The sequence below is a fragment of the Procambarus clarkii genome, chromosome 4 (genome assembly GCF_040958095.1).
Source record: "Procambarus clarkii isolate CNS0578487 chromosome 4, FALCON_Pclarkii_2.0, whole genome shotgun sequence".
NCBI classification, from domain to species: Eukaryota; Metazoa; Arthropoda; class Malacostraca; order Decapoda; family Cambaridae; genus Procambarus; species Procambarus clarkii.
Window position 1 is genome coordinate 36,721,227 of NC_091153.1, and position 20,093 is coordinate 36,741,319.

General features: G+C 44.3%; 1 protein-coding gene across 4 annotated transcripts in view; it reads left to right on the forward strand.

Moving 5' to 3' along the window:
* Nucleotides 1-13,630, forward strand: part of LOC123750822 (organic cation transporter protein) — a 233,852-nt gene extending 220,222 nt beyond the window's left edge. For all 4 annotated transcript variants that reach the window (XM_069333457.1, XM_069333474.1, XM_069333467.1 and 1 more), the window contains 2 exons: nt 8,357-8,541; nt 13,185-13,630. In XM_069333457.1, the coding sequence (XP_069189558.1) occupies nt 8,357-8,541; nt 13,185-13,325 (326 nt within the window). In that variant the 3' untranslated portion in view covers nt 13,326-13,630. The remainder of the gene's footprint in view (nt 1-8,356; nt 8,542-13,184) is intronic.
* Nucleotides 13,631-20,093: the final 6,463 nt, after the last annotated feature.

The following is a 20,093-nucleotide window of genomic DNA, read 5'->3' on the forward strand; positions in this document are numbered from 1 at the left end:
CTAGGAATTATTCCCCCCCAAAAAAAACTAGGAAACAAAAGGCTGGCATACCGAAAGGGAAATTATGAGGAGATGAGAAGCTTCCTAAGGGAAATACCTTGGGACACAGACCTCAGAGCTAAGTCTGTACAAGATATGATGGACTATGTCACCCAAAAGTGTCAGGAGGCAGTAAGCAGATACATCCCGGCCCAAAAGGAAAAATCCGAGAAGCAAAAGAAGAATCCATGGTATAATAGGGCATGTATGGAAGCAAAGAAACTGAACAAAAGGGCATGGAGGAACTTCCGGAATAACAGAACACCAGAAAGCAGAGAGAGATTCCAGAGAACCAGGAATGAGTATGTCAGGGTGAGAAGAGAAGCAGAGAAAAGTTATGAAAATGATATAGCAAACAAAGCCAAGACCGAACCAAAGCTACTCCACAGTCACATCAGAAGGAAAACAACAGTGAAAGAACAGGTAGTAAAACTTAGAACAGGCGAGGACAGGTATACAGAGAATGACAAAGAGGTGTGTGATGAACTCAACAAGAGCTTCCAAGAGGTCTTCACAACAGAACGAGGTGAAGTCACTGTGCTAGGAGAAAGGAAAGTAAACCAGGCGGCCTTGGAAGCGTTTGAAATTACGAGAGAGGAGGTCAAGAGACACCTGCTGGACCTGGATGTTAGAAAGGCTGTTGGTCCAGACGGGATCTTGACATGGGTACTGAAAGAGTGTGCAGAGGCACTTTGCTTGCCACTCTCCATAGTGTATAGTAAGTCTCTGGAGACGGGAGACCTGCCAGAAATATGGAAGACGGCGAATGTGGTCCCAATATACAAAAAGGGCGACAGGCAAGAGGCACTGAACCACAGGCCAGTATCCTTGACTTGTATACCATGCAAGGTGATGGAGAAGATCGTGAGAAAAAACCTGGTAGCACATCTGGAGAGAAGGGACTTCGTGACAAATCGACAACATGGGTTCAGGGAGGGTAAATCTTGCCTGACTGGCTTAATAGAATTCTATGACCAGGTAACACAGATTAAGCAAGAAAGAGAGGGCTGGGCGGACTGCATTTTCTTGGATTGTCAGAAAGCCTTTGACACAGTACCGCATAAGAGGCTGGTACATAAGCTGGAGAGACAGGCAGGTGTAGCTGGTAAGGTGCTCCAGTGGATAAGGGAGTACCTAAGCAATAGGAAGCAGAGAGTTACGGTGAGGGGTGAGACCTCCGATTGGCGTGAAGTCACCAGTGGAGTCCCACAGGGCTCTATACTCGGTCCTATCTTGTTTCTGATATATGTAAATTATCTCCCTGAGGGTATAGATTCATTTCTCTCAATGTTTGCGGACGATGCCAAAATTATGAGAAGGATTAAGACAGAAGAGGACTGTTTGAGGCTTCAAGAAGACCTAGACAAACTGAAGGAATGGTCGAACAAGTGGTTGTTAGAGTTTAACCCAACCAAATGTAATATAATGAAGATAGGTGTAGGGAGCAGGAGGCCAAATACAAGGTATCATCTGGGAGAGGAAATTCTTCAGGAGTCAGAGAAAGAAAAAGACTTGGGAGTTGATATCACGCCAGACCTGTCTCCTGCATCACATATCAAGAGGATAACATCAGCGGCATATGCCAGGCTGGCAAACATACGAACGGCATTCAGAAATTTGTGTAAAGAATCATTCAGAACTTTGTATACCACATATGTCAGGCCAATCCTGGAGTATGCAGCCCCAGCATGGAGTCCATATCTAGTCAAGGATAAGACTAAACTGGAAAAGGTTCAAAGATTTGCCACCAGACTAGTACCCGAGCTGAGAGGTATAAGCTACGAGGAGAGACTGCGGGAATTAAACCTCACTTCGCTGGAAGACAGAAGAGTTAGGGGGGTACATGATCACCACATTCAAGATTCTCAAGGGAATTGATAGGGTAGATAAAGACAGGCTATTTAACACAAGGAGCACACGCACAAGGGGACACAGGTGGAAACTGAGCGCCCAAATGAGCCACAGAGATATTAGAAAGAACTTGTTTAGTGTCAGAGTGGTTGACAAATGGAATGCATTAGGAAGTGATGTGGTGGAGGCTGACTCCATACACAGTTTCAAGTGTAGATATGATAGAGCCCAGTAGGCTCAGGAATCTGTACACCTGTTGATTGACGGTTGAGAGGCGGGACCAAAGAGCCAGAGCTCAACCGCCGCAAGTACAACTAGGTGAGTACACACACACACACACTCACACACACGAGGACTCTTGTTACATAAGAACGGCCTTTAGAAACTTGTGTAAGGAATCTTTCAGAACATTATATACCACATATGTCAGACCAATCCTGGAGTATGCGGCACCAGCATGGAGTCCATATCTAGTCAAGCATAAGACTAAAATGGAAAAGGTTCAAAGGTTTGCCACCAGACTAGTACCCGAGCTGAGAGGTATGAGCTACGAGGAGAGACTACGGGAATTAAACCTCACTTCGTTGGAAGACAGAAGAGTTAGGGGGGACATGATCACCACATTCAAGATCCTCAAGGAAATTGACAGGGTTGATAAAGACAGGCTGTTTAACACAAGGGGCACACGCACAAGGGGACACAGGTGGAAACTGAGCGCCCAAATGAGCCACAGAGATATTAGAAAGAACTTGTTTAGTGTCAGAGTGGTTGACAAATGGAATGCATTAGGAAGTGATGTGGTGGAGGCTGACTCCATACACAGTTTCAAGTGTAGATATGATAGAGCCCAGTAGGCTCAGGAATCTGTACACCTGTTGATTGACGGTTGAGAGGCGGGACCAAAGAGCCAGAGCTCAACCCCCGCAAGCACAACTAGGTGAGTACAACTAGGTGAGTACACACAGGGGCTGGCTGGCCGAGCGGACAGCACGCTCGCATGTGATCCTGTGGTCCCGCGTTCGATGCCGGGCGCCGGCGAGAAACATTGGGCAGAGTTTCTTTCACCTTATGCCCTTGTTACCTAGCAGTAAATAGGTACCTGGGAGTTAATCAGCTGTCACGGGCTGCTTCCTGGGGGGTGTGTGTGTATGTGTGTGAGTGATGTGAAAAAATATGTAGTAGTAGAAATAGTTGATTGACTGTTGAGAGGCGGGCCGAAAGAGCAAAGCTCAACCCCCGCAAGCACAACTACTGTATGAATACACACACTATTCACAACGTGTGTGAATACACTAACTACACACACATACACACACACACATAAACACTTACACACACACACAGTGGTGGTACGCGAACAAGGGGACACAGTTGGAAACTGAGTACCCACATGAGTCACAGGGACGTTAGAAAGAACTTTTTCAGTGTCAGCGTAGTTAACGGATGGAATGCATTAGGCAGTGATGTGGTGGAGGCTGACTCCATACACAGTTTCAAATGTAGATATGACAGAGCTCAGTAGGCTCAGGAATCTGTACACCAGTTGATTGACAGTTAAGAGGCGGGACAAAAGAGCCAAAGCTTAACCCCCGCAAGCACAAATAGGTGAGTATATATAGGTGAGTACACACACACACACACACACACACACACACACACACACACACACACACACACACACACACACACACACACACACACACACACACACACACACACACACACACACACACACACACACACACACACACACACACACACACACATACATATATGCACAAATACAATTACATAATAGTCTTTGTATAACATAAGTGATTCAACAAGAGGCTGAACAGTCACTATACAAGGCACTTTACATCTATGGTGAGTCACACAGTTACTAGTCTTGCTCCACACCCACCCAACTGGGCGGCAGCTTTACAGTCATGTGCAGGCTGTACCTACAATAAGCAAATTTTTTTACTTCGCTCAGATTCCCGGCAGTACGTCATTATGAATGAAGTACTTACACATTTCTTGGACTCAATTGATGGTGATATCTCTGAATTCCACGATTTTTATACATTCCATTATATATATAATGACGCAAAGTATGTGAAGAGTTCCGCTGACAGAGTTTACATTTAGTCAAATCAACAGCAGGAGATGATGCAAACTTCCCAAGGTACTTGTAGCCGAGCCTAAGCCTAGCAGTGTGTAATGTGTACCTCTCCCACCTTCAGTTATACAGTACCCTGTGCAGGCGATGAGTCACAATAACGTGGCTAAAGTATGTTGACAGACCGCACACTAGAAGGTGAAGGGACGATGACGTTTCAGTCCGTCCTGGACCATTCTCAAGTCGATTGTGTCGTCGTTCAGATCAAGTCGACAATCGACTTGAGAATGGTCCAGGACGGACCGAAACGTCGTCGTCCCTTCACCTTCTAGTGTGTGGTCTGGTCAACAATACCCTGTAAATAGTCCAGAAGCCCCTTAGTTTATTTTATCTTCGTTTAAGGAAAAGAATAAACCCAGAATGCTGTGTTATGTTAGTTACAAGTTGGGTGTAGGCGGGTAAGACGCCCACCCTGAGAGGAATGATGGCTGATAGCCGGGGAGGAGGAAGTATTTCCTTCCAAAAGTCAAACCTGATGCCAGACACCGGGTCTCTAGGAAAGCGTGATTTGTGATTTGCTGGCCGCCGGGAATGCTGCCAATTAGAACGCTCTGTCGCGTGACGTGACGAGACGTCATCGCCCGAGTCGTAAGCAGGAGACTCGAGTGGCGTCACCGCACTCTAAGCGACCGTGGAAGATGGACGCAACATTTGTCTCTCCAGCAAGAAGCAGTCTAGTCCGTGCAGGTGGACGCCAGCTGGTACAAATCAAGGTTGAAGCCATTGGAGACGCCTAGTAACTGCCCAGGAAGCATCCGGGAGTGCTCACATCGCGAGAAGTGGGACTTCGAGACGGGTTAGACAACTAGTCTACCGGATGGGCAGGCTGGAAAGGCCAACTGAGTAACTTTAGAGCCGCTCCTGGGATTTGGGACGACCTGAGACAATAGGGGCTGTCTTGATCGACGACCTACCGGTTGTGCCAGGCCAGATTCTCGAAGCACTTACGAACGTGTACATCTTTCCTCAATCTTTGACGGCTTTGGTTACATTTATTAAACAGTTTACAAGCATGAAAACCTTCAAATCAACTGTTGCTATTGTTTTAAACAGTCTCCTGGTGCTTCGGAGCTCATTAACTGTTAAATAATTGTAAACAAAGTCTCCAAAGATTGAGAAAAGATGTACAAGTACGTAAGTGCTTGCGTAACTGCTTCGTGAATCTGGCCCCAGCTGGTTGTAGAGTATGGACTCTGGGAACTGTACCCTGCAATGCTTGGGTTTTTGGGAGCGAAGAGCGTCTGAGACCTTCTGTTAAACCTAGTACTATTTTTCAAAAAGAATGACTGGAAATGATCAAGAGGATGCTCTGGTGACCAGTCTGCCAATAACAACAGTCCACTGAGACAGGAGAGCCGAGTCTACAGTCCATCTAAGGATAAGTTTAGATTTAGGAAAGACTTGGGTAAATACTGGTTCAGTAACAGGGTTGTTGATTTGTGGAACCAATTGCCGCGTAACATTGTGGAGGTGGGGTCCCTTGATTGTTTCAAGCATGGGTTGGACATGTATATGAGTGGGATTGGGTGGTTATAGATAGGAGCTGCCTCGTATGGGCCAACAGGCCTTCTGCAGTTGCCTTTGTTCTTATGTTCTTATGTTATGTTACTAGGCTACTAATTGTGGCAACCGGTTATGATTATAGAAAACAATATACCGTCAAGTGCATTGATAATTTATTTGTGTTATAATTGACCTACCAGTATCCAACGATGTGATTTAGTTTATCAGCAGTCTATTTTTTATTTTATTTATATATACGAGAGTTTTTACATTCTTGTAAAGCCACAGCCATGCATAGTGTTTCAGGCAGGTCCCTAATCTTAATTTTTCCATTCACAATAATAATTTTGTGAGCACTAACAAATAATAACCTTCCGCCAAATCGTTTAATAACCAGGTACACTTTCATTGCTGGGTGAAGAGAGGCGTATAGTTCAGGATTGTCGCCTAGTCAATCCTCCCTGGCCAGGATACGAACCCAGGCCAAATCGCACTCGAAACGTGGGGCGAGTGTGTTACCACAGGTACTGCTTCCCTCCTGAATGTCTTAAATGAAAAAAAAACACTCCATGTGGTGCCTGTAGAAGGTACTAATTTGCAGTGGAGAGAAGCTTGGGCAGTGTTGCCAGTTATATTTGTTACATTTTGAAGTGTTGCAATAACGTAAAGACCGCCAAAATTGTGTTGGCCTCAAGTAATTGCAAATATTGTTCAGCGAACATGTGTTACTCTCAACTCTGTGTTTGGTATTAACCCTCATGTGCACTTTGTTAACTGTTTACCGGAGTTTGTGATCCGAATGTGAGAGCTGCCATCAGAGCTTATCCTGCGACACAGCCAGTACCACTACATTGAAATTTAACTGGTAGCAACTAAGGATGCCAGTCAGGTTGGCGTCCCTGATATATTTGGTGTTTTTTCATGGTGGCTACCTACTTACCTATCTCATAAAGCTTTCGGGGATCAACGGGTCCGGTCTCCGGCCAGGCCTCAGGTCAATGGTCCGGAACCTGTGTATTGACTATCAAGAAGAGGCCGCAACCCAAGAGGGACCATTGGTCCTCCTTCACTCTTCACAGGGTACAAGGCCGGGGTGTGTGTTTGTGACCCCCTATTCTGTGTGCGACTGGAGTACCCTTCGGTGATGGTGACGCCGCTAGGAGGGGAGAATGTCGCGCCACAAGTGGTAACATCTAGACGTCTGCTGACCTTATGAGTTGATCCAGAGACGTGAGGTTCTTCTTGCATATTAGAATGATGATAGATGTATGACACGTTGTCTGAACTTTGGGTTACTGTCCGAGTGTCTACAGAAACGCACTATTTGGATTGTGTATGCAGACAAACTGATTCAACGGAGCATAAGGTCATTGCATGGACTAAAAGAGAAACCTGTCACTAGAACTTTAGAAGCTCAAAAGGCCCCTGAAAATGTGAAGTTTGGGGGAATTACCATAACAAGTAAGAAGAAAATTGTCTCCAGTAATTATCAAGTTTCTTACTAGTCTTGTGAATAATTCGCAGCACCGTATGTTCTCGACAACACCCATGAAAGGCTCTCAAGGTTCTCAACCTCAAAGTATGTATAAATCACTGCTAAGTGAAATGTGTGGCCTTGAAAAAGACTGGCGGCTGGCCTGATGAAATACCACCTAATTACGGAGAAGCTGAAATATTATCTCTTAGTAAGAGGTTTAAGCTTTTTTCTTACTCTGCACTAAATGCCTTTAGAGACTATGTGGAGGATCATGGACGCATGATTCACCAAGATTTACACCCATGAGCATCCCCCAAGATTTACACCCATGAGCATCCCCCCAAGATTTACACCCATGAGCATCCCCCCAAGATTTACACCCATGAGCATCCCCCCAAGATTTACACCCATGAGCATCCCCCCAAGATTTACACCCATGAGCATCCCCCCAAGATTTACACCCATGAGCATCCCCCAAGATTTACACCCATGAGCATCCCCCCAAGATTTACACCCATGAGCATCCCCCAAGATTTACACCCATGAGCATCCCCCAAGATTTACACCCATGAGCATCCCCCAAGATTTACACCCATGAGCATCCCCCCAAGATTTACACCCATGAGCATCCCCCCAAGATTTACACCCATGAGCATCCCCCCAAGATTTACACCCATGAGCATCCCCCCAAGATTTACACCCATGAGCATCCCCCAAGATTTACACTCATTACTGAGCTGTTTACAAGTTATTCCTGCGGATTTTATTATCAACTATGGAGGAAGACACTTAGGTATTTGTTAATTAATATTATATCTAGTATTTAATGAATGCTTTCTTTAACATTTAAATTATAACTGGAAGTATTTTAATTTATGAAGAGAATATTAGATACTGGCCGGTGAGGCTGAGGCAATACCTTCCCACTTTTCCTAGAGAATCTCTCTCCTCGACAGATTTAGTAGTACTATTATTGTTAGTAATGGACTGACCTAACTAGTTGAATTAAGCAGGTCAGTTATTAGTAATGGTTGTCGGAATTCCCGACAATTCGTGAGAACAAACACGAAATCGTGTGACATATATAGAAACAGGATAGGAAATGATAGGTTTTGTCAGGCCCACCAGAGCTCCGGCACCTATGAAATTGGCACTGCACCCGTGGTTATTAGGGCCACACAAGTGCTTACTGACCAACAAGAAGGTATACTTTAGGTTTACCTTCTGGTTGTCAATAAGCTCCGACTTAGTAAGGTCAGTAAGGTGCCGTAATAGTTACTAAATTCCTGCATTATTATCAAGAATGGCTTCTCTCCTCCCTACAGACCAGGTGTGGGTCAACCTGACCCTGGCAACAGCGGGCAAGTTCTTCAACTCTGCTGCCTTCGCCGTCTGCTACATCTATTCAGCAGAACTGGTGCCGACAGGCGTCAGGAACATCGCTGTCGGAGCCTCCTCCATGTTTGCCAGGCTCGGCTCCGCCCTCGCCCCTTTCATCGTTGACCTCTTGGTGAGTCCCACATGTGATGCTGCCCTTAGACTGAACTATACGTCAATTAGTGCTTTTTTTTAATAAATATACAAGAGTTCTTACATTCTTGTACAGTCACTAGCACTCATAGCATTTCGGGCAAGTCCTTAATTCTAATTTTCACACACACATCCCAGGAAGCAGCCCGTAGCAGCTGTCTAACTCCCAGGTACCTATTTGTAGACGAACAGGTACCAATATATATCAGGGTGAAAGAAACTCTGCCCATTTGTTTCCGCCTTCGCCGAGGATCGAACCTGGACCCTTAGGACTAAGAACCCCGTGCATTGTCCACTCAGCGGCCAGACCCCTCCCCCATGTACACAGGATCACATGATCACATTGTACCAGTAATCACAGGATCACAGTGTACTGTCAGGCCCCCAGTGTACACTGGATCACACACTCATATAACTCTGACTGCTTCCTAATAGGAACATAAACATTGTTATTATGAATGAAAAGTCATCAATGTTTAGTGTTTACTGGCAATGACGCTCGTAGCTTCATCATCACCAGAGAATGTAGACCAAAAACGAAGTCTCCGTGGTGTAGTGGTAAGACACTCGCCTGGCGTTCCGCGAGCGCTATGTCATGGGTTCGTATCCTGGCCGGGGAGGATTTACTGGGCGCAAATCCTTAACTGTAGCCTCTGTTTAACGCAACAGTAAAATGTGTACTTGGATGAAAAAACGATTCTTCGCGGCAGGGGATCGTATTCCAGGGACCATAGGATTAAGGACTTGCCCGAAACGCTACGCGTAGTAGTGGCTGTACAAGAATGTAACAACTCTTGTATATATCTCAAAAAAAAAAAATTACCACGTTAAGGCCACGTATAGTAATTTTCTTAGTTTAACCTTATATATTTTTCATTTTCTCTTACTATGAATAGAAAACAAAGCATGTAAGTTACGGGATAACTATTATTCAACATTTTAGGTTATGCGATAAATATTATTATGAAATTTAGGAACATCGAAAATATAGTGTAATTTTCCTCTACAAGTTTTCATTCTCTTGCAAAAAAAAATATATGTTTTTTATGATTTATACGTTGCCTTTCTATCTTTATGAGTGGCTTCTCTGTCCACCAACACCATGAATTAATTAAATAATCATTTTGTTCGAATTCTTATTCTTCTTCGCGATATAGCAGTTTGCATGAAGGTTTTTCCTCCTGATGACTGCACGAGTGGTGATGTTGAAAGTGTTGCACTCACAGCGGCGCATCATTGGTTATCATTTGGCAGAGGTTGGAAGTTATCGTTATCTTCTATCTGTGTGACGATAAAGACAGGGATAAACATATGAGTGGAAATGGACTGAGGAGAGTAAAGATGAGGAATTGTGTTGATGGTGGTAGCGGTGTTGCTGTTCTATGAAGAGTGTGTGGTTTAGTCAGGAGACTGAGTTTGTGAGTCGAAGTATATTTGGGAGTTAGTCGCAATTCAGATAAGTTAGGAAAGATTATGGAAGGGTAAGTTAGCGTACATTAAGTAGCATTGGGTTAATGTGTATAAGGTTAGGTTAGGTTGGATTAGGTTAGTTGAGGATGCGTTATATCATGTTGTCGTATTTCGGATCATTACGTCTGGGATGTGATTGCATCGGTCTTCCCTCACGAGCCAGTAGTACACCGTGTTGAATATCTGGGAGTGGTTGGAGGATGTGTCGTGGGAGAGTGTGGTTGGAGGATGTGTCGTGGGAGAGTGTGGTTGGAGGATGTGTCGTGGGAGAGTGTGGTTGGAGGATGTGTCGTGGGAGAGTGTGGTTTATGTGTTTTTTCAGTCAAAGTGCCAGGTCGTTGGGAGGTTTGTTCAGCTGGGGGGGTTCTTACTCTTGGTGCCGGTGGTTGGGGGTGGTGGCAAGTTAACCTGGAAAGTTACTTGGGTAAAGTGTGCTAAGTAGTTATTTAGGAGTTTGTCCAGCATCAGTTCAAAATCAGATTAGTTCAATTATGTATATTCATACCCATGCCTCTTCTTGGGTGGCTTAATCTTTATCAATCATCAGTACAAACGATTTTCATACAGCAAGGTAGCTGCGTTCTGTGGATGTCATTCTCTGTAGGTCAGCCTCAGGGATGGGTTGGTTTACTTGTGTAAAGAATTTAGTTAGGAATTGGTCTAGTGTCTTTTCTAGTTCATTTTCAATGCGAATGACAAGTGTTTCAACAAGATCGGGACTCATTGTACGTTTTGTGAGAGAGGATTGAACTCAGGGACGCAGGGTTGTCAGTGATAGATACATCAGGTACACGCAGATGTTGGGGTTGAGTGTGAGGTAGCGGTTGATGATGGACTGAATTAGATTGTTGTTGTTGTTGAGATATATACAAGAGTTGTTACATTCTTGTACAGCCACTAGTACGCGTAGCGTTTCGGGCAAGTCCTTATTCTTACGGTCCCTGGAATACGATCCCCTGCCGCGAAGAATCGTTTTTTCGTCCAAGTACACATTTTACTGTTGCGTTAAACAGAGGCTACAGTTAAGGAATTGCGCCCAGTAAATCCTCCCCGGCCAGGATACGAACCCATGACATAGCGCTCGCGGAACGCCAGGCGAGTGTCTTACCACTACACCACGGAGACTGTCAAGATTGTTTCAGTGCACTACTGTATTGCAGGATGTTGGTAGGAAAGAGAAGGAAATTGTCAGAGGGGGAAGCGCCAAGCTGTTATGACTATATAGCACTGGGAAGGGATCAGGATAAGGATTTGGGATGAGACAGGGAGGAAAGGAATGGTGCCCAACCACTTGGACGGTCGGGGATTGAACGCCGACCTGCATGAAGCAAGACCGTCACTCTACCGTCCAGTCCAAGTAGATGGGCACAATTCCTTAGTTTGTGCTGCTATGTAAGAAGGACATTGTTTTAATGTGAAGTCATGATCACCACCAGAGTTTGAGCAGGTGAGTATATCTGATACACAGTCTTGTGTGTAATGGGAACCAGAGCATTTTCCACAGCTAATGTCAATGCGATGTCGCATTTCCCACAGCTAATGTCGTGCAGCCTTTCGATGTATTTTTAAAACCTTTCCATCTAAAGCACTGAGTGGGATGTGGTACGAACACCTCTAGTTTATGGAGGAAGCTGTTAATCCAGACCCGATCATGGGGAAAGTAGTCTAGAAAAGTAAGCAGGGCGGTGCCTGTATCACTCAATTCTCCGTTTGCTCTACACATACATTTTTGACTCCGAAGATTGGAATGTCATCTGCCTGAAGTTGTGCCTTGATGTCGTCTACATTAATGTCTACAACATGTCGGATTACATATTTCGCTAATAGGTCATCTGGTGGCTTGTAGCTTCTGACTATGTATCCACAGATGTCAGTAACGTCTGAAAGCTCTTGTTCATCGCTGTGTTTGTGATCCACTGCGAGTAAGTTCAAAGTTTTATTTGGTCTGTTATCGTACACTTCGATCTTAATATGTTGGGAATGGCATGATATAGGATACTGTGTGCCCTGCTATTTCTGAAAACGCTCCTATCTTCGGACGTACCGTCATCAAAGGCAATGATGAACTTTTTCAAACTAGGAGAGCTTGTCCTACCTTAGGTGAGCGGTGGATGTTAATACTGAGGCCGCGTGGGGCGGTCTCTACCTCTGGATGCTGGCGGCGTTTCGCCTCTAATCTGTTTGTCTTACTGTGATGTTTACTGTCCTGGAAAACTCCCTCTGGATCCTCCTCCAAGACCGGGAGACCATCTTGGTCTAAATGTGTGCCATGTAACAGTGGTGTCTTAAAACCCTAAATGGTAACGTAACTATTTCAAGGAGAGACGCTGTGCGCACCTCCAGCCGTCGCCATGTTGCCTCGCCTCCTTGTTGGTAGTGTAAGCTGTTCCAATTCTTTCTTCAATTCCGAGTAAAGAATTTGTCTCATAAAATTCACTAACCTTAATTTTAATTTTGAATCATCAGCCTTCCACTAAAAATTTGTGTATTTTCTCCACTTGGGGTGGACGAAGGATTCGTTTCAAGTAAGTCAGCGTTCAATCCCCGACAGTCCAAGTGGTTGGGCACCATTTCGTCCCCCCTCCCCCACCCCCCGTCACATCCAAAATCCTTATCCTGATTCCTTCCAGGTGCTATATAGTCGTAATGGCTTGGCGCTTTCTCCTGATACTTCCCTTCCCTTCTCCTTTGCTTCGACTTCCATGACTCGACCCGCTCTCATAGACACTCTCCTGTACCTCCTTTTGCTGTCCCAGTTTTACAATCCCCCTCTACAATGTGCAATAACCTTCCTTCATCGCACTTGTTGATGGAAGGTTATTGCATCATGGACGCACCTTGAATTACCAGTAATTAAGGGGCGTCTGGGAAGATGTTGAAGCATTCCTTCTCGGTTGTGACTTATAAGCCTTTACCATTATCTGGTAACACTGAATGTGGCTTTTCATCTCTTCTGTTTAAAAATGTATTCCTATTTCTGGTATTACTAGAGGGTTTATTTAGTGAAGGTATTTCGTGGTAATGGCTTATGAGAAATATTATGGTTTGCCATTAACTTTGTTGATGTTTATTTTCTTTGTTTATTGTGAACAATAAAAATTATTCACTCAGAGACAGATCAAGAGATTAATAACACTGTCGTCCCCCCAACAGGGTGAGCTGCACTACGCGGTTCCATCGACGGTCTTCGGTCTGCTCTCAATATCAGCAGGTCTGCTGGCTCTCCTGCTGCCTGAGACCAGTCATACCAGACTGCCGGAGACCGTGGCGGAGGTGGAGGCATTGATTAGGTAGAAACCTGGAAAACCACGACCGTCCTACTGCAAGTTTCCGTCGCTTGCAACCCACAAATATGAACTAAATCTTGCAGAGTTTACTATATCCCGAGGCCTGAGAGAAGGATAAATAGTTACAATACAAGGTTTAACTGGAACTAACCACAGGATGGTAAAGTAGAGTTGTGTTCGGACCTGAGCTTATTTTTAGGCTCTCCCAGGAACAGAAAACGGAGGATAAACTTATATTTTCAATGCAGAGATGTTAGACCGAGGTTCGCTGGATAAGAAAAAGGATATTAAAACTTGTTAGTAAAGATATAATTTTTAATAAGCTTTTGATTGATGAAGAATCTTAAAGATGCAAAGAATGGAAGTGAATAAGCATGTTGAAAAAGAGCGGGAGGTTTTATAAGTGCTCGACCACGTCATTGGGGGCTATTTTGTTGCCTTCCTCCCCTTACCACTTAGGGGGATTTAAGGTTTTCATATAATCTTCGGGTTTCTATTTTTATATAGCCTCCCATATATTCGGGTTTCTGCCGAAACGCTATGAGTGCTTGTGGCTTTACAAGAATGTAAATGTATCAATGCTATGTACTCTCAATAACCCAATGTACCTTTTTGTATATAAATAAATAAATAAATAAATAAATAAATAAATAGCTTGAGGGCGCCCGTTGCCCTCAGCCACAGGACATGGGGAGAGGCAGGTGCACCTTAAGCACACATATTTCCCTTCCAACACAAACTAAAATATATATAAATGGTTAGTTGGTACATCTCACTCACTAGAGTTAAGATGATAATAATAATGATTAGTACAATGGAAAAATCTTTGTATTTTGTTTTTCTTATATAAGACACAGCACACAAAGGGAGAGGTTCACAGTATATCATTAAAATGGGCTAAAGCTGAGGGCAAAACAACAAGCTGCCTAAGCCTCTGGTATGATGACTTTGACGACAGCTTACATTTAAACATACTTCAAAGAGGAAGCTCCTGGCAAGGCCCCGGAGCGGGAGGGTTGTCACGTATGGGCATGGGGTCCCTCTGGGCACCGCCATACCCACTCGTGGGCTCCGGCCAGGTCGTCCACCCTCCTGTGAGAAACCATTCGGGGAAGTGGTACCCTCAATGACGGCCCTACTTAGGTAGTTAGCTACCAGCTATCCTGGCTGTGGGTCTCCTCATTACAATTATATTTCATCCTGTGTACCCATTGCACTGTGATCCTGGAGCTAAGGTGGTCTGCCCCTTGACGTGGACTTGGACCATATTCTGAAGAAGGAATACGTCTACGTTAGGGCTTTCACAGAGGAAATCTCAAGGTTGCTCTTGGTGAGGCCGACATCCAGAAGCTCACGTGCACTCCCCCTGCACCTTCCCCCTCTCTAGTTTAGCGTGATAGAAGAGGTGGATACTGTGTGCTCACCGGCATATTCCCTGACCTGTTGAAGGATCTCTGGGGTGCAATACTTGTCACACTTGCTCTGATGTGGACGGGAGGGTGGGAAGTTATCAGAAGAGATTGATTGATGAAGATTAAGCCACCCAAGAGGTGGCACGGGCATGAATAGCCCGTAAGTGGTATTTGTTTTTAGTGAATGTATACTCTGTGCTGAGGTCGCATTTAAATCGTCATTCCTTACTATGTGGCTGCTATCGCAAAGGAGAATAATGCTTGACAGTATTTCTGAAGGTCTCCAGCTGCTGAACACCTTTTTTTGACCAGAAGAGTGGCAGTGTTGATGCCTATCAGCAGAGACCTGGGTGTCTAATATATATTAGCCTCGTCTCCTTTGCAGCAATGATGTCAGGCTTGCAGAAGTTCCCTCCATCCGGTATACGAACCTTATGTTCCACCACTAAACCTCTGCCGCAGGCGACCAGCTACGAACCGGGTGATATTGTCATGGCGTTACTCCCGAGCCCATGTGTCTTGTAGCAGGCTTGGGATATGTGTTCCAGAGTCCCTGGTCTCCGGCAACCATCACAGGGACCATTAGCCCCGGTTCTGACCCTAACAGCTCTAGACGGAGGGGCTACAGCGTTTGCTCTAATCTGGATGACATGGGCAAAATCTCCTCCGCTTAGCAGACGGGTATCCGACGAAACCCACTTGTGGCAAGATGAAACCTCACAAGCAGATGCTAGGCCGGCACCATCAACCATACTGTACAGTTTTGCTTTCCAAACCCTAGAGCGCTCAGACGTACTGTTAGAAGGGGTTCCAGTGGCCGTGGTCGGGTCTACCCATCGACGCATTCAAGGTTGGAATGCGGGCAGGAGAGCCGATGTCATTGGATCCTCGAACTCAACCATTGTCCCGAGCCGCTTGTTTTTTAGTAGGTGGATTGATGCTGCAAAGTCGAGAATTCCTAGTCCACCGTCCTTTACGTCAGCATGGAAGAAGGCATTGGGAGTATCGTTAGGCAGTCGAAGCTAGCCACAAATGGCCTGCCGCAATCGCCTATTGAGGTGCGTCAACTCCGTCTTAAACACGCCTCCGAGTACCCGCCAATGGTTCATTTTGCAAATTAGGTGACGCTTAAGTATAGCCTCTGTTGGGGTTTGAGGGGAGCAGGGGCCCTTAGTGATGTTGGTTAGACGTCTGCCTCAGACCCCGATAAGTATGCCTTACTTGTACTCGTCCGCAACACTCATATTAGCAATGACATCGATACTGACACAATAAACCCATCCGGTGGGAACAAACCATGTGTTCGATGCCCGGCCACTTGTAAGCCAACCCGTTCTCGCAAATTCGTAAAGTCAATATTGACTTATTAACTACGTGCATAGGTGATATACTAAACATAATAGATACCCTTAAAAAGATTCATAGAAAATACCGACCTTACCTAACCTTGTTAGTATCTTAAGATAAGCATCTTATTGCTTCGTAATTACAATTATTACTTAACCTATACCTATTATAGGTTAGGTAATAATTGTAATTACGAAGCAATAAGATGCTTATCTTAACATACTAAGTAGGTTAGGTAAGGTCGGTGATTTCTATGAATCTTTTTAAGGGTATCTACTATGTTAAGTATGTCACCTATGCACATATTTAATAAGTCAATATTGACTTATTAAATTTGCGAGAACGGGTTGCGTAAGCATAGCGTACGGCACCTGGCTGCATACACCTTATGGCCAGATCCACGCTGTGAGCGACAAATATGTTATATAAAGCCTGTAATTCGTTAACCGTTTCTGCTGCTACTAACAAATCATCAGCAAACGCAAAGTCTGACACCTCTTCACCTCCCCATTTAGGACAAGTAAAAAGCACCTCTAATATCCCACTTAAGGTAAGACTGGACCAACAAGCCTCCACTTGCAGCTTTCACGAGGGGACCAACCACACATTGCACGTCCTCCTGTTTATATATGGTGATAATTGTGTTTGTGAATTCAAATTTCATCTCAATTAAAATCGGAAAGTTTGTGAATAAATAATATTTCCGTTCTCTAAGAGTTCAGTGACATTAGCCAAGGAAACAAAGGGGTAACTGCTGCAGACACACTCTCTCTCTACAGCAGACTCTCGCAGGATGTTGCTCTCAACTGTAACTATATAATAATATTAAATCAAATAATTTATTCAGTTTCTTAGTCTCGGGTTCTGACATGTTAGAAATGAGGGTTCTAACTGAGTAAACTGTGGGTCCCGGGTTCATTACCTGGGTGGGACAGAGATGGTTGGGCACGTTTTCTTGCATCTGCTGTCACTGTTCACCTGGCTCTTTATAGATCTCCAGGATTTAAATAAGTGATTTAGGTTACATCCTTTGGAACATCAGTAGCTTGCCTAAGGGACCTCGATAAGCCTATGGGACACCGGCTTCCTGTCCCCGACAACGGGACCTAGTCAACTCCCTCCCCAAGCATGACCTACTGTAAAACACGTGCATTACGCCTCTAGCACGGGAGCTGAATGTATAACGTAAATGGGAAAAGGTTTGGAGGAAAATGAGCCATGAGAAGGAAGGAATAGGAAATATTGACAAATATATTATATATATATATATATATGTATATATATATATATATATATATATATATATATATATATATATATATATATATATATATATATATATATATATATATATATATATATATATATATTATTAAATATGACCGAAAAAGTAAGATTAATAATTCTAACACGAATTTTCTCAATCTTTCGTACATTACACTTCACTGTTGGAGGTAAATCAAAAATCACTTCTCCAAAATAGAGAAATAGCAACATCGAAGCAAAATGGAGAAATAGCAAAATGGAGAAATAGCAACATCGACGATAGTATCCGTACCCGCATTGAACAACACCTCGACATCCTCACAGACCAACATCACCTCAGCACTGAAACAAGGATTATCAAGAAACTAACAACATTATATGGAGGACCTATGGCAATTCCACGACCAAGAGATGGCTTCCTGAACCTTGCAGGAATTAACCTCACTGAGGACCAAGTCACTCTCCTAAATCTGGGCATAAACTGTCATGTTATGTCCAGACCGAGTGAAATGGCCCGGAAAGTAGAGTTGGAAATTCTGTTGGACGACATATTCGACCTCGAGACACAAAAGAAGGTCACCACCAAAGATACCTTACAAGCAGAACTTATTGCAGAAGGAGGAAAGAATCGAGGCAATTACAGAAGCACCATACTGTCCCCCGAGCTTAAAGCGGCAGCTAAAAGCCTTCGTGAGAACAAGGAGATAGTTGTCAGGAGAGGTGACAAGTCGCCAATATATGTCATTCTTAAAAAAGACGAATATCTGGCGAAAATGAACATCATACTCTCTGACCAAACTAAGTTCCAAAGGGTAACGAAGGACACTACAGCCGAATTAAAAGCAAAGGTCAACAAACTGATCGAAACTGTGAACGCCAAGAAATCCGGACTCCACCTGCCAAAGATCATTGGGGAATATAAACCTGGATATGCGTATGGAAATGTCAAGACGCACAAGCCTGGAAACCCACTTCGGCCAATCATTAGCCAGATACCCACACCCACGTACAGACTGGCGAAGCGACTCAACGGCCTGCTGACTCCTTATGTTCTTTGCGCCTTCAGCCTGAAGTCTCCAAAGGAATTTGTGGACTTACTGCGGGGCACACGGGCCACAGGGATAAGAGCCTCGTTGGACGTAGAATCGCTGTTTACCAACGTACCTGTGGACGAGACAATCGGAATGATAGCCGACAGAGTGTATCGTGATCCAGCCTGTACTCCTCTTGACATGCCAGAAAGTATTCTGAGGAAACTACTCCAAGCTTGTACTAAAGAGGCACCCTTCTTGAGCCCGGATGGGCACATGTATAAGCAAGTAGATGGGGTCGCCATGGGTTCTCCCCTAGGTGTCCTGTTTGCAAACTTCTACATGGGTACCATCGAGCAAAAAGTCTTAGTCGACATGAACTTGAAACCGGCCATATACTGCAGGTATGTTGACGACATTTTTACACAGGTACCTGATGTCAGACATCTGCAGGAGCTGAAGGAGGCATTTGAGCAGAGTTCCGTGCTGCGTTTCACTTACGAGACGGAAAAGGATGGGAAGCTGCCTTTTCTAGATGTAACAGTCATGGAAAAGGGCGGAGGTTTCCACACTGCAGTCTACACTAAGGAAACAAACATAGGAATGTGCCTAAATGCCAACAGCGACTGCCCTGACAGGTACAAGAGGAGTGTTGTTAACGCATACGTCGACCGTGCTCTCAGCCACAGCTCAGAATGGAAGCAAGTCGACGAAGAACTCTGTAGGGTAAGGCAGGTCCTAGTCAATAACGGCTTCTCCAATGGTTTCATCGAAGACATCATAAGAAGGAAAGTGAAAAGCCATGCAACCTCTGAAGAGACAACTAACACAACACCTATACCCCCTATTAGACTATTTTACAGGAACTTCTTTTCCACAGCTCATAAAACGGAGGAAAGGGTCCTGAAAGATATTGTTAATAGAAACGTTATCCCTACAGACAAAAATCAGAGGATACAACTGACGATTTACTATAAAACCAGAAAAACGGCCAGCCTACTCATGAGAAACTCTCCAGACACAAAACAGAACGCTTTAAAAGAGACTAACGTCGTCTATGCCTTCAAATGCCCACTTGGGGACTGTAAGCTCCAAAAAACCCAGTATATAGGCAAGACAACAACATCTCTTTCTAGGCGTTTAACGATGCAAAAGCAACAGGGCTCCATTAAGGAACATATAATCTCTTCCCATAACCAAACCATCGCCAGAGAAATCCTAGTAAACAACACAGAAATCATCGATAGATACAGCGATAGCAGGCGGCTTGACGTTTGCGAGGCACTACACATCAAGAAGTCAACACCAGCAATCAACAGCCAATTATTGCACAACTATATTCTACCCACCTCAAGACTCCGCTCCAATATAGAAGCATCAAGAAATATGGACCAATAGGCTTTCTACAAACACTTCTATTCAATACCCATTGTTTCTGTTCTGTCTTGTGTTGATACTTTTAATACCCTATTAATATCCCCTCTTGTTCTGTCTTGTGTTAATGCCACATCACCCCTCCAACCTCACTCAAATGTAGATATAAAATCAGAGATACGTAAGTTCTAATCAGTTGTGTATTTGTGAAGTCTTTGAAAATGTAATAAGTTTTAAGAAACGCGCCCGTGTCGCGTCAGACTAGAAATAAAAATGAATTTTGGAGAAGTGATTTTTGATTTACCTCCAACAGTGAAGCGTAATGTACGAAAGATTGAGAAAATT